Source organism: Barbus barbus, assembly GCF_936440315.1.
Source record: "Barbus barbus genome assembly, chromosome: 21".
NCBI lineage: Eukaryota > Metazoa > Chordata > Actinopteri > Cypriniformes > Cyprinidae > Barbus > Barbus barbus.
The window spans coordinates 16299441-16313043 of record NC_136749.1 but is presented as its reverse complement, the minus strand read 5'-3'; the positions used below and the strand labels follow the sequence as shown (position 1 = coordinate 16313043).

The 13603-nt window shown below is 36.1% G+C and overlaps 1 protein-coding gene across 2 annotated transcripts; it reads right to left on the bottom strand.

The window, feature by feature from the left end:
* Positions 1-611: 611 nt before the first annotated feature.
* Positions 612-12987, bottom strand: LOC306887224 (cytoplasmic dynein 1 intermediate chain 1-like). Of its 2 annotated transcripts, none has more exons than XM_079444810.1 (17): positions 12852-12987; positions 12074-12198; positions 11864-11978; positions 10339-10429; positions 9251-9310; positions 7672-7787; positions 7468-7554; positions 7205-7367; positions 6860-6959; positions 4499-4624; positions 3928-4074; positions 3515-3628; positions 3287-3420; positions 2994-3138; positions 2769-2909; positions 1505-1630; positions 612-1321 (listed from the first exon to the last, which is right to left on the bottom strand). In XM_079444810.1, exons 2-17 carry the CDS (start codon positions 12179-12181, stop codon positions 1208-1210), a joined length of 1887 nt encoding a protein of 628 aa, XP_079300936.1. In that variant the 5' UTR covers positions 12182-12198; positions 12852-12987; the 3' UTR covers positions 612-1207. The 2 variants fall into 2 exon arrangements, with proteins under 2 accessions (XP_079300936.1, XP_079300937.1); XM_079444811.1 differs by having other exon boundaries at positions 10339-10396.
* Positions 12988-13603: the final 616 nt, after the last annotated feature.

Genomic DNA, 13603 nt, shown 5'->3' with positions numbered 1-13603 from the left:
GAGTTGTAATAATAAGAAGAACTTGCACCAAGTAAGCTTGTGTTGCTATCCGCTATCAAGTTGGGTGAAGAGGAAGCAAAACAGTCAAGCCATAGCTGCACTGCATTTTACCCTCACAAAAGCGATCTAGAGCCACCCAGGCGTTGGGTTTGTGTCTAATACAGCACTGAGAGTTAGCAAAAGTCATTCTGCTTCTAAACTGAACAACACAGCACGGCTAACTAACGGTAGCTATGCTCTACAGCTTTGCTCCAGTTTACAGACAAAACTAGCATGGACTGTCCTTCCCGCCGCACCAGTACCTCGTAACATATGGGTATCCTGTTCAATTTAGACAAAGCACTGCCGTTCAAACGATAACGCGATTAACCCACAGTTTATTACTGTGATTTCCTCCGGCTTTTGCTGCAAAAACCCCTTAGTCTCCGCCATTCCGAGCCTGTTTCCTTCCGTCTCTGGCTTGTCTTTAGTTTGACCTTTAGTTACCCGACACTAATATTGACGTAATTGTCATGGTAACAGGATCCCGCCTTCTACGTGCGGCCGTGTGCGTCCATGAAAGTTGCTGATGATGGAGGGGAAAAAAACCTGGATAACAAGGAATCTGTTGTCATTGCGATTAAAGGTTTAATGACACGAAAACATCATGGAGTAATATGACATCAACAGTCAAACTTTTTAATCACCCGCACTTTGGACAATTTACTGCTTAAATGAGGATTAAAACACGATTTGAGACACAATGACCTTTATTGTAAATTCACACTTTACAGTTGCTTTATGCTGCAGTTGGTATTAAATTATGCACACATACGACATAAAAGGTCAAAGGAAAAAGAAAGTCACATTCATAAGTTTTGCTGTAATATATTTTTACATAACGGTCAATACATTCTCCATGTAACTCAGTATGACCTTGTACTTTCACATATGTAAAATAAACTGTAATCAGTACAATCACATTGGCTCACTCCTATATAGTGGCTGCAAGCCCTAGATATATGTTGTTCTGGAATGAACTATTTGTATTGGAAGAGGAGTTAATGCTAATTAACACCCATGCTTTAGATAGACTTTTGTAGGCAAAAGAAAAAAGACCTGCGATCACAGCAGCGTGTACGTGTGATTCACTCACTTTATATTAAGCATCTGTTTCAGCGTATCTTTACACCGAATGCAAACGTGTGTGTGTGTCTGTGTGTAAGTCTTAAGCAGGCAGCTCCAAAGCACCTTCTTCCTCTCCATCCCCTTGGTTTGCACGAATTTCCATGAGTGTACGGGCAAATTTGCTCCAGTCCTCTGTATGTGGCACAGCCAACTGCTAAAATAGAGATACAACCAACTTCTGCATCACATCTTCATGGTAGAGCACAATTAGTGACTGTTGAAATTTGCACATTGTTTGATCAGTCTGTGTATTTGAATTTGAGTGCAAATATTTATAATTCATCCGAATATTCAAGAGTGATACACATGTTTGTGTACTCAATGTAGGTGTTATTACCTCTCCCACATCATAGATCCAAACGCGGCCCTCTGAATCACCCACGGCCACCTCTCTGCCCCCTGATGCCCATCTGACCCGGTTCAGGGCACATCCTCCCTCCACTGTCACACTTGCCGATGGCACCTGGAACACATAGAAAATTGTTTTTGGGAGCAAAAATAGAACTGTAATAAAATTGTGTGGAAACACGATTTAGATGCTAACTAATTTAGATCAAGCACACAGATATCAATTAAACACAATTCATGCAAATATGATGGGGTAAGATCACACCCTCTCTCTCACACACCACCTTTGTTTTTTTCCCATGACTACCGATGTCACTCACATCTCAACACATTTATTCAGTGGTTATGTTCTTATTAATTTTGACTTGTCATGTGCACATATTAGATTTATTGTTTGAGGTTAAATTATATAATTTTTTCACTGGATAATTGTGATCTATGAATTAATTTCATGTTGGATATTACAAGCTTTAGTGTACTTTGTTAATGGAGGATTTGTGGACATAGTGATTCATTTAGATTTGTACTATAACAATTATTGTTTCCCAATTATTGAGTCCCAGTGGTATGTTTTTTATATATTTTATTATTCAATTTAATTATTGTGTGTGCACTTTGGATGGGTTAAATGCAGAGCACGAATTCCGAGTATGGGTCACCATACTAGGCCACACACCACTTCCCTCTCCCCCTTTCCCTAATACTTTCTTTAATACTTTATTAAAGAAAGTAATACTTTTATTCAAGGAAAGTTGTTCGTTGATAAAATAATATTTAATAGATGTTTTTACACTGGAGTAATGACTGCTGAAAATTGAGCTTTGCCATTGCCGGAATTAATAATGTAAAATATACTAAAATAGAAAAAAAAAAAAAAATTATTCTGATTATATTTCATAATATTACTGTTTTTACCACATTTTTGATCAAATAAACACAGCCTTGATGAGAATAAGAGACGTCTTTTAAAAACATAAAATTCGTATTGACCTCAAACCTTTGCATGTACGTAGTGTGCAGTGCATATATTATTTCATTTAATATTTTACATTAAATGACACTTTAAAAAAAAAAAAAAAAACTTTACAAATAATATATATTCTGCAAAAATCAGACGCCATCTGGGATGAGTTTAACCTAGGGGTTTCTTGCTCCAGGTAGGGGGTCCTCCTATCCTAATATTAATTAAAGTATGAAATGAATGCTCTTCTTATATAATACAGAAGAATGTAATGAGCTGCAGTGCCCCTGACCTCAGTGTAGCTGTTGAGATTCCAGAGGTCCAGACGGCCATTGCCATCCACTGTAGCGAAGAGCGCTGGATGCACTGGAGACCACATGACATCATAAACGTAGTCTGCATTGTCTTCAAAGGAATACAGGGGCTTGTTATGCTGTCAGAGAGATGGAATAGTTATATAATTCTGCATGATCAAAATACATATCGAGCAACACACAAATTCAAAAACAACTCTTACTTTGGTTGACCACAGTTTGACTGTCCAGTCAAATGAGGAAGTGGTAAAGAGGTGTGAGAAGTCGACCGGACCCACAGCGTTATGGCAGCTGATTCCAGTCACAGGACCCTGATGCCCATCAAACATTTCACCAATGCCAGCCTTACTGCATGGGATGAGTTAAGCAAGTTCAGGGTAATAGTAAAGTTGTTTTTCATCAAGAGTTTTTAATATTCAAAGATATCGCTAAAAGAATACTTGACCCAAATATGAAAATTCTGTTATTAATATGTTATGCAGTAGGAACGACCGACCTTCCATGGCGGGATGCTGTGTAAACGGTGCCCTCCTCACTTCCTACCACATAGTTATTCACATCACTTGCAGGGAAGGCCATACAAGTGACGGCCACTGGCTTTGACTTATTGTAGATCAGCTCCATACTTTCCTGTGAGTAACAACAGATATATAATGTATTGTTTAATATCAGTCAAATCTCAAATGACAATAATTCAATCTGTCTAAATGTGTTATCTGGACACCTGAGGCTGTGAGAGCATGTCCAGACTCCAGGAGCACATCTTTCCATCTGTGGATACTGTGATCAAGTTGTTGGCATTTTGTGTTCCGACCACATTCACACAGTATACAGGATGCTGCAAAAACATAAGACACTTTTGTCATCTATATTCTTTTAAGGAAAGAGCATGATAAGAATATTTTTCCAAGACTAATAAGGGATTGTTCTGCCACACAATAAAAAACAGTCTTTATTTCTCATAAGATGCTTTTGCAAAGTCTCTCAGGAATATCTTGGTTGAGTGAAGCTCTTCAGTTTCTGGGTCACCTCAATGACCTGGCAACATTAGTGTTTTGAGCTCAGATTTTTAACTGTTAAAATGCCAGCACACTGCATTATGTTTTTCAACATTTGATCTGTAATTGATGGTCTTACGGTGTGTGCAGTTGCAGACAAGGGCGTCCGTTGCACTGGGGTCCTCCTGTGACTTCGATTGTCCCACAGTGCTATCTGTCCTGAGTAAGTGCCTCCAATCACCAAGTTGGGATGAAACTGAGCAAAGCCAACTGACATCACTGAGGACTACAAAGGAAAACCATAAAATGCATTATTGGTTGAATGTACCAGTAATTACTGTTTTCTTTGCTATGGTTATTATTTTGCCAAATATGACTTCAGCTCGCCCTCCATCAAGGCCGATTTGCACAATGTGAGCATACAGACAATGAGCTAAGCAATGAAAGTTCATTTAGAAATTACATTAGTGCAAACAGAGAATGATGTGCATTAGTGACGCAGACAACATTTGAAAGTTGAGCTCTATTGTTTGTATATATTAATAATAGAAATTCAATATTGATTCAGGCTTTTTCATTAAAGGCTGATAACTCAAACACATGCTCAGTATATAATTAAAAAATAGTATTACAGGATATTGAAATGCTGCTGAAAAGAACAACATTCAGGCATTGAGGGTTATTTAATATGAAGCAATGGGAATTCAAACCTGACAGTGGAGTATGTACTCGGGGGTCGTCTTCTTAAACTTTATATTCCAGACCAGCACAACTCCATCTGGCTCATGAGGTGCATCCTCATTAGTGTTGTATGACGCCACTAGCAATTCAGGATACTGCAAGTAGAACATGTGACTGAGTACAATGTGCTACATGTCAATATCATTATATATATCATGGATATGATATCATGGATCTATGCAATAAAGTCACTCTGGTTCTGAGGTTGTTTTATTTGTGACTAACACATTTGCATTAAGCATGCTTATATTCAGTGCTAGCTAGATTACTTGCAAATTGTAGTCTGTTACTGATTACAGATTATATGATAAAAACTGTAGTTAATAACGTAATCTGTTGGATTACACATGTTAGGCAATGTATTCTGACTAATTATTGATTACTGTAAGATTTTTTTTTTATCTAACACGTTTATCACATAGATTTGAATGGGATTACTATGTATAAAAACAGACAGAATGCAAATGTTACATTCTTTGCTATCATCATGAAGTGCATTAAACATTACATCAATATTTCCCAAACTGGGGTTTGTGAAAGAACTGCAGGGGTTTTGGGAGTTTGTGAAAAGCTAATAATTATTATGAAATCATAAAAAAATGAAAAATTTAAATAAATAATTCTACAAAATTGGAAGACTTTCTAAATGTGTATAATTGGTGAGGATTTTTAGAATGAAAATTTTTAAAGAGAAAAAAATAAGGATTATGGTGAATCAATAAATTATAAATAATTAACCACCACTGTGTGAATAATATGTAATCATGTCATCCATAAAAGTAACTGTAATCTGATTATAAGCATTGTAAAATGTACAAGCCGAATTCCGGAAATGTTGGGACATTTTATAAATTTGAATAAAATGAAAACTAAAAGACTTTCAAATCACATGAGCTACTATTTTATTCACAACAGAACATAAATGTTTAAACTGAGAAATTTTACACTTTTATCAAGTAAATGAGCTCATTTCAAATTTGATGCCTGCTACGGGGGCAACAAAGGGCTGAAAAAGCAAGCAATTTTGAAAAGATTCAGCTGGGAGAACATCTAGCAACTAATTAAGTTAACTGACATCAGGTCTGTAACATGATGAGCTATAAAAGGGATGTATTAGAGAGGCAGAGTCCTCAGATGGGCAGAGGCTCTCCAATCTGTGAAAGAATGCGTAAAAAGATTGTGGAATACTTTAAAAACAACGTTCCTCAACGTCAAATTGCAAAGGCTTTGTAAATCTCATCATCTACAGTGTATAACATCATCAAAAGATTCAGAGAAACTGGAAAAATATCTGTGCATAAGGGACAAGGCCAAAGACCTTTGTTGGATGGCCATAGTCTTCAGGCCCTCAGACAACACTGCATCACTCATCGGCATGATTCTGTCATTGACATTACTAAATGGGCCCAGGAATACTTCCAGAAACCACTGTCGGTAAACACAATCCGCCGTGCCATCTGTAGATACCAACTAAAGCTCTATCATGCAAAACGGAAGCCATATGTGAACATGTTCCAGAAGCGCTGTCGTGTCCTTTGGGCCAAGGCTCATTTAAAATGGACTGTTTCAAAATGCAAAAGTGTTCTATGGTCAGACGAGTCCAAATTTGACATTTTTGTTGGAAATCACGGACGCAATATCCTCCGGGCTAAAGAGGAGGGAGACCTTCCAGCGTGTTATCAGCGTTCAGTTCAGATGCCAGCATCTCTGATGGTATGGGGGTGCATAAGTGCATACGGTATGGGCAGCTTTAATGTTTTGGAAGGCACTATGAATGCTGAAAGGTATATAAAGGTTTTAGAGCAACGTATGCTCCCATTCAGATGATGTCTATTTCAGGGAAGGCCTTGTGTATTTCAGCAGGACAATGAAAAACCACATACTGCAGCTATTACAACAGCATGGCTTCGTAGTAGAAGAGTCCGTGTGCTGAATTGGCCTGCCAGCAGTCCAGATCTTTCACTTATAGAGAACATTTGGCACATCATTAAACGAAAAATGTCAAAGACGACCACAAACTCTTCAGCAGCTGGAAACCTATATCAGGCAAGAATGGAACCAAATTCCAACACCAAAACTCCAGAAACTCATAAACGTGATGCTCAGAAGTCTCCAAACTGTTTTTAAAAGAAGAGGGGATGCTACACCATAGTAAACATGCCCCTGTCCCAAGTATTTTGAGACCTGTAGCAGGCATCAAATTTGAAATGAGCTCATTTTGTGCATAAAATTCTAAAATTTCTCAGTTTAAACATTTATGTTATCCAGATCACATGTAATCATTTACTAACCAACACTGCTTATATTAATGCAATTTATTAATTAAGTACCTGTGGTGACCAATCCAAGGAAGTGACGACTCGATGTTTGGACCAATGCTCATCATAGAAATGTCGATTAAAAGACAAGTTTGATCCAGCTTGCATGTCCCTGATAACAAAACAAACCTTTGCATTCTGGTACTATCATCCAAAGCAATTTACAGTAAGTTTCCCAGGAGTCACTTGAGGTTGAGTATAACTCTTGAGTTTCTGGGTCACCTCATTAAACCTGATTTAAAACCATTAAGCGACCATCATCCTACATTAGGTTAAACAAACCTGTCTAATGAATAACCTTTCTGTAATCATGTGGGACTCTGTGTGTGTTTGACTGTTACATAAGCCTCGGCTGACCCTTCTTTGTCCTCCATATCTCGCCCACTGTAGTCAAAGAAAATGTCCGTATCCTCGGCCAGCACACGCTCCATTACACGGATGCTTTGGTCGAAGAAAAACAGGAAATCCTCTGAGTGAATAATCTGCTCTTTCTCCTCGTTGGTCAGTTCTCTAGTTTGATCTAAGACACACATATTCATACAGCTCTGTATAGATGTTATACTTCTTTTAAATGCATTATTTATTTATTTCATTTAAAAACAAAATGTGATTCTTCTTGCCTTCTTCGGCCTCCTGAGAGTTCTCCTTCTCCAGCTGCTGTGGCACAGATTCAGATTTGGTCACTGACAGCTCCTCATCCTCCTCCTCTGTGGAAAATCATCATTAGAAAGTTTAAGCAGTGAGGCATTTGTTTTGTGTGTAAAGCCACTATTAAGTTTTATATCCATGTTAATTATTAAATAGAAATAAAAACAGCTCTTTACCTTCAGGCTGATCAGACGCGACAGGAGTCTGGGTCTCTTTAGAGTATGTCACCAGTTCTTTTGGCATGAAATCAATCTGAACAATTTTTGATGCACCAAGCCTTTGCAACCCGCACCTAGGAAAGAAAGCCCAAACTATTTTAAAGGGGTCATATGATACGATTTCAAGTTTTCCTTTCTCTTTGGAGTGTTACAAGCTGTTTGTGCATAGATAAGCTCCCTGAAGTTGCAAAGACTAAAGTCTCAAAACCAAAGAGATATTTTTTATAAAAGTTAAGACTCTACCACGCCCACCTAAAATGGCTCATTTAAACACCCCCCCACATGTCTACGTCACGGTGTGGGAAGATTTGCATAACACCGCCCAAATGTATATGTGACGAAAGAAGGCATAACTTTTATTCTTGCTGTAGTATTGTTACTGCCGCCAGCGCCATGTCCTGGAGATGCTGTGTTTCATTGTGAAAGTACTTTGTTTGGGCTTACAAAAGAGGACACAACTAGAAATCAGTGGTTAAGCTGTATTTACAACACCGTTCCAGAACAGTTCAAGTCAAATATTAGAGTGTGTGTACTGTGCAGCCCATTTTACAGGGCACTATTTCCTGAACCTGGAAGAGTAGCCTACTATGCTGGCTTGCACAAAGGCTGTTTCTATAAAGTGGGGCAATTCCAAATTTGCAAAGAAGTGTCAGACTGTCCTTCAACACAAGTTTTGAGCTGTGTAGAGTAGTGCTTGTTTGTCGTTTCTCCAATCACAAATGCAGACATGGTAATGTTTACGCGGCGCGATGAAACGCAACGCGTAAAAAGACAGTATAAGTCATTATATTCAGTAATTATGTCCCCACTGGATGCAACAAATGCCTCATTTATAATGGGTTTTATTGTTTTTGTCTCATCGCGGTGGGACACGGCATCACAATACGGTAAGGGGACATAATATTTCTCTCACACGTTTGAGGTATTCGGCCAATCACAACGCACTGGATAGCTGGTCAATCAGAGCACGACTCGCTTCTCAGAACGATGAGATTTGTAAAAATTTACGCGTTTCAGAAAGGCGGGGCATAGAGGAGCAACAATAATGTACAGTATATGGAAAATAATGTTTTTTTAACCTTAAACCGCGTTAAACGCATTGCATTACACCAAATACACAAAATAATGTTCTTTTTAGCAACGTCATATGACCCCTTTAATGTGTTGTTTTCATTTTGTTTTTTTGTTTGCCTTGGACCTGTAAGCATTTACGTACCCTCAAGTTGTGAGAATCTTTCTTCTGTTGAACAAGAAGATATTTTGAAGAAAGTGGGCAACCAAACCTCACTGACTTCCACAGTATGGAAAAAAATCTATGGAAGTCAATGGGGACCAGAAACTGTTATCTGTTAACTGTTATGTTTAGTTATCCACACTCTTCAAAATATCTTCTTTTAGGTTCAGCAGAAGATCATCTTGAGGGTGAGTAAATGGCAGAATTTTCAGTTTTGGTTTTATTATATATTTATCTGTTGACACTCAATGTTTTCTGTATAATCTTTAATAATGTGTATTAAATTTGAGGTGGCAGTCTCACCCATGAACAGAATCTGCAAGAAGCTGAAGAGCTGAGGGGTCGGTGTCCCACTGTAACGTCCTAGAGAGATCAGAAGAATACATCAAATAATGGTTAGGAGGGATGAGACTAAGAGCACGATTAGGTCATGCAGCTTCACCAGCAGTGCATAACCCTCTTTCATGCATGATTACATGAAATAACACGCTGTCTCTTAGATGAGATCACATATAGACTGTGGCATCATACTCTAAAACAGCTACAAGAAAACCACATCCACTGATGGGTGATGCATCAACGAATGCCAGGACCTAACAATGACAACATTAACAGTTCTCCTTACCGATATCTGATGTCCCCAACAAAATATGTAGAGAAAAGGAAAAACATTAGACTTAGTCTTAAGGGGATTACAGAAATAAAATAATAATAATAATAAAATAGCTTAAAACTTGCATGAAAGTCAGTTTTGATTTAAGAAATAATGCACAACTATCCTAAAAGAAATCATATTATCCATCAAATAATTTTTTCATAAAATATTTAATTTCAATTATAATGCATAATATTAATTAAACTGCCATCAGTCTCATATCCTTTAAAACAGGAATTTCTGATGCCAAAGACCCACAAATATGGTGATCATATTGTGAGAGAGCAGTTAAATATACTATACAAACAGCCATTTATGTTGTGTGAAGAAAAAACATGATATGCAAAATTAATACAAATAAAATATTTAATAATTTATTAAAATATTATCTAGAAAAATACTGAATATTTGTATTGGTGTATTTTTCAACTCATTGTTATAATATTGTTAGATGTATAAATCTGAAGAGAAATTCACAATTCATATTTTTTACAGTAAACTTTGACATTTCTAAAAACCTTCCTATAAAAATATATATTTTTGTTTTCCCTCAAATTTGCCACAGACCTCCCAGAACATTTGTAGAATTCAGTTTGAAAACTCCTGTATTAAAACACTCCCCCCCATATACATCCATATATTGGCGAATATAACAATATTTCAAAATGGATTAAAGATTATCTATACAGTATATAGTTTGATGAACAAATAACAAATACCCATGCATATTTCATACCTTCCCACTGTCCCTCCATCTATGGACTCCTGACTTCCAGTTTCACTGGGTGGGCTCACTGATTGCGAACAGGGAGACATAGGGGTTGGGACTAAATAATGAAAATAACAGGTATCCCATGTTAAAAGCTGCAGTGGCTGCACTGATGGCCAGCAGTGGCAGACACAGGCAAATCAAAATGAACAGAAATGATTGAAATGGTCAAATCAAACAGAAAAAAATCCAAAAGGAAAAACAACAGGAGAGATTGTCAAGCGAATTTCACTTCTCTCTATAATGTTAAAAAATGTATATGATCTTTTAATCATCTCATCTTATTATATGATTACAGTTTTACATCAAATACCTTATAAATCTAACTGATTTTGAGTCAGGTCCGCTTCAAGTACAGCCAAAGTGTAAATGAGTTCAATAAACTGTATATAAAATACTGTAACATCTTTATATTCATATAGTATAAAGTGTAGTAATGGTTTTGTGGATAAATCCATGACCTAGTTTATATATAAATCTGACATTACCTAAAATCTGATCAGATTTACATCTAGCAAAAATTTGAGAGAGGTCACAAGACATTCCCGCAAAGAAGATAAAAAACCCCCAAACATTGGACTCAAATACAGGCCGAAGCGACGTCCTGTATATAAAAAACAGCAAAAATCGGTCTAACATGAACCATACTCTTGTGAAAAAGACGTATGCTCAGTTATATTGAATATGCACTTGTAGTGCACTTCAAATAAAGGTATATTTAAAAACACTGCATTTGATAATATTAACTGCAACTGATAATATTAATTAAAAAATGCCACTTAAATATACTTAAAGAAAATACAAATTTTGAACCCACTTAAAAGATGCACTAATTATGCTTCATAATACACTTATTTTGATGTGTTGACTAATGTACTAAAATGTAAAGTACTTGATTAATTATAACAGTAGTGTGTTATTCGATATTTCAAGTTAATATATTTTAAATGTAATAAATTGCAAGCTCACCAATGCAAATACATGATATACAAGTTTCAAAAGAAGTTGATTTTAGATTACTATAAAAGCTTGTCAGTGCATTCAGCAGTACATTTTAAACATTTTATACACACTAGAATAATTATGAAATTACATGTAAAAAGTTCTACTTAAGTGGTTTACAAAGCTTTTTTTTTTAATATATATTTTTAATTTTACAGAGGTTTTAAGTTCAGCTGATTGCATTCATTATACATTTAAACTATAATATATATTTTATGTAATTACAATTAACTTCATTCAGTGTCAAAAATTATTATATTGTAGCGATACTCAAATATATTCAATAAGTATATTAAGTATACTCTTTAAAACTATACAGTACTTCTTTTTCACAAGGTTAGGGAAAGCCCTGATATAGCACTACAGACTGCTTAGTGAGGTGTAATTTTTTTTCTTTTGCATTATAAAACACTTTTCTCATTTCATTCAAGCAAGTGCATGCACATTCATAAATAAGTATCTCACACACATTATGTTCTGTATCACATACCTAAAGGTGGTTCTGGTGAAATTCCAATGCTCTGCAAGAGCGCCTCTGTCTCTCTTCTCTTTCTGTCCAGGTCCGAGACTTCTGAAACATTCTCAGCCCTCTGAAGCATCTCAGTCTGTATCACAGGTCAGTCGTTGAGTGCCACATAACAAATATTTGCAAGTGATAAAATGATAAATGGCTGTTCTAACCAACAAAAACAGCACCTACCTCTTTTTTCTTTCTCTCTTCCTCCTTTCTTTTTTTCTCCTCTCGAATCTGGGCTAAGCGCTGCTTTTTGCGCTCAAGCTCAGCTTTCAGGTCACTTTTATCAGCCATCTTCTGTGTCGTTCAATCTATGCATAGTATGAACAATTTTAGTACACGTGCATGGATGTTGTCATGCTTCAACATACATTAACAATGCCACACAAACTTTCGACAGAGATACACATTAGAGACTATCATCTTGTAAAGGTATGTTCTGTGTCTACATTATGCATTTGGCTGAATATAAATACATCCATCTTAATTTTAACGTTTACTGAGAAGATCAGCCTTTGTGTCTAAATGAACTCTAAATACCATATAAATAGACAAACTTAGGATTTATTTTAAAGCAAACTACACGCAACGATACATCTGTAATATATTAACAAATTAGCAAATGAATACAAACTAAAATACATTATTTAAACTTCTTTGTAAATCTGTTTGGTGAACCTCCTACATGTAGAAATAAAAAAATGAATGTGGAAAATTACATTATAATGCATTGCACACTATCCTTATATTCTGCAATGAGAAATTAAGTGATTGTGGTCCATAAATGCACTACCGACAATATATAAAAACAGAAAACACATAGACAGGTAAACTAAAAAACTAAATCCTGTTCATTCACAAAAGGCTGTCGTTGCATTTTAACGAATGAATGATCGATATAGTCCGCAACAAAGCCTGTTGTAAGCTATACGATGTAACGTAATTCGTAATAATTGAACTATACCGTCTTCTTTGTTTCGACCCAACCAGCGCTCTGTCGCGTAAATGCTGAAATAAGAGGCTAGAAATCTACACATGAGCATCAACAGCTAAATGAAAACACAAAGCATCACCAGTTCACTTCAGTCTCATCAGCACCCAAAGCCGGAAGTGCTCAATGCCGCCGATACGTCATCAACACCTCCCAGCAACAACGGGCAGACGGACGCGGTTTCGTCGTCAGAAATAAATAAGACGAATGTTTTACAACTTAGTGAGGTGCCTAAACAGAAAACATTCGAATGTATTTATGACCGTATCTATATACGTTTATGACGCCGAATGCAGTCTCGTTGGTCGACACGATAGTTTTTTAAAACACATCAGAAAAAGATTTCCAGTACATTTTTTTTTCAATAATACCTTGATTTAGCAATGATGCATTAAATTTATTAAAAGTGACAGTAAAGGTTATTATAATGTTACAGAAGATTTTTATTTTTCAAATAAATGCTGTTCTTTTGATCTTACTGTCAAAGTGCAGTTTAGGATTCATGCGACACTGCTGGGGAAAAACTAAAAAACAGTGTTGCCATCACAGGGATAAATTACATTTTAAAATATATTAAAATGTATAACTATTAAATATATGAAACTACATAAAATTATTTTAAATTGTATTAATATTTCAATATATTTTTTGCTGTATTTTTATCAAATAAATTTTGTGTGATGGGCATAATAGAAGTATTTTAAAAACATTAAAATTAGCTTTTC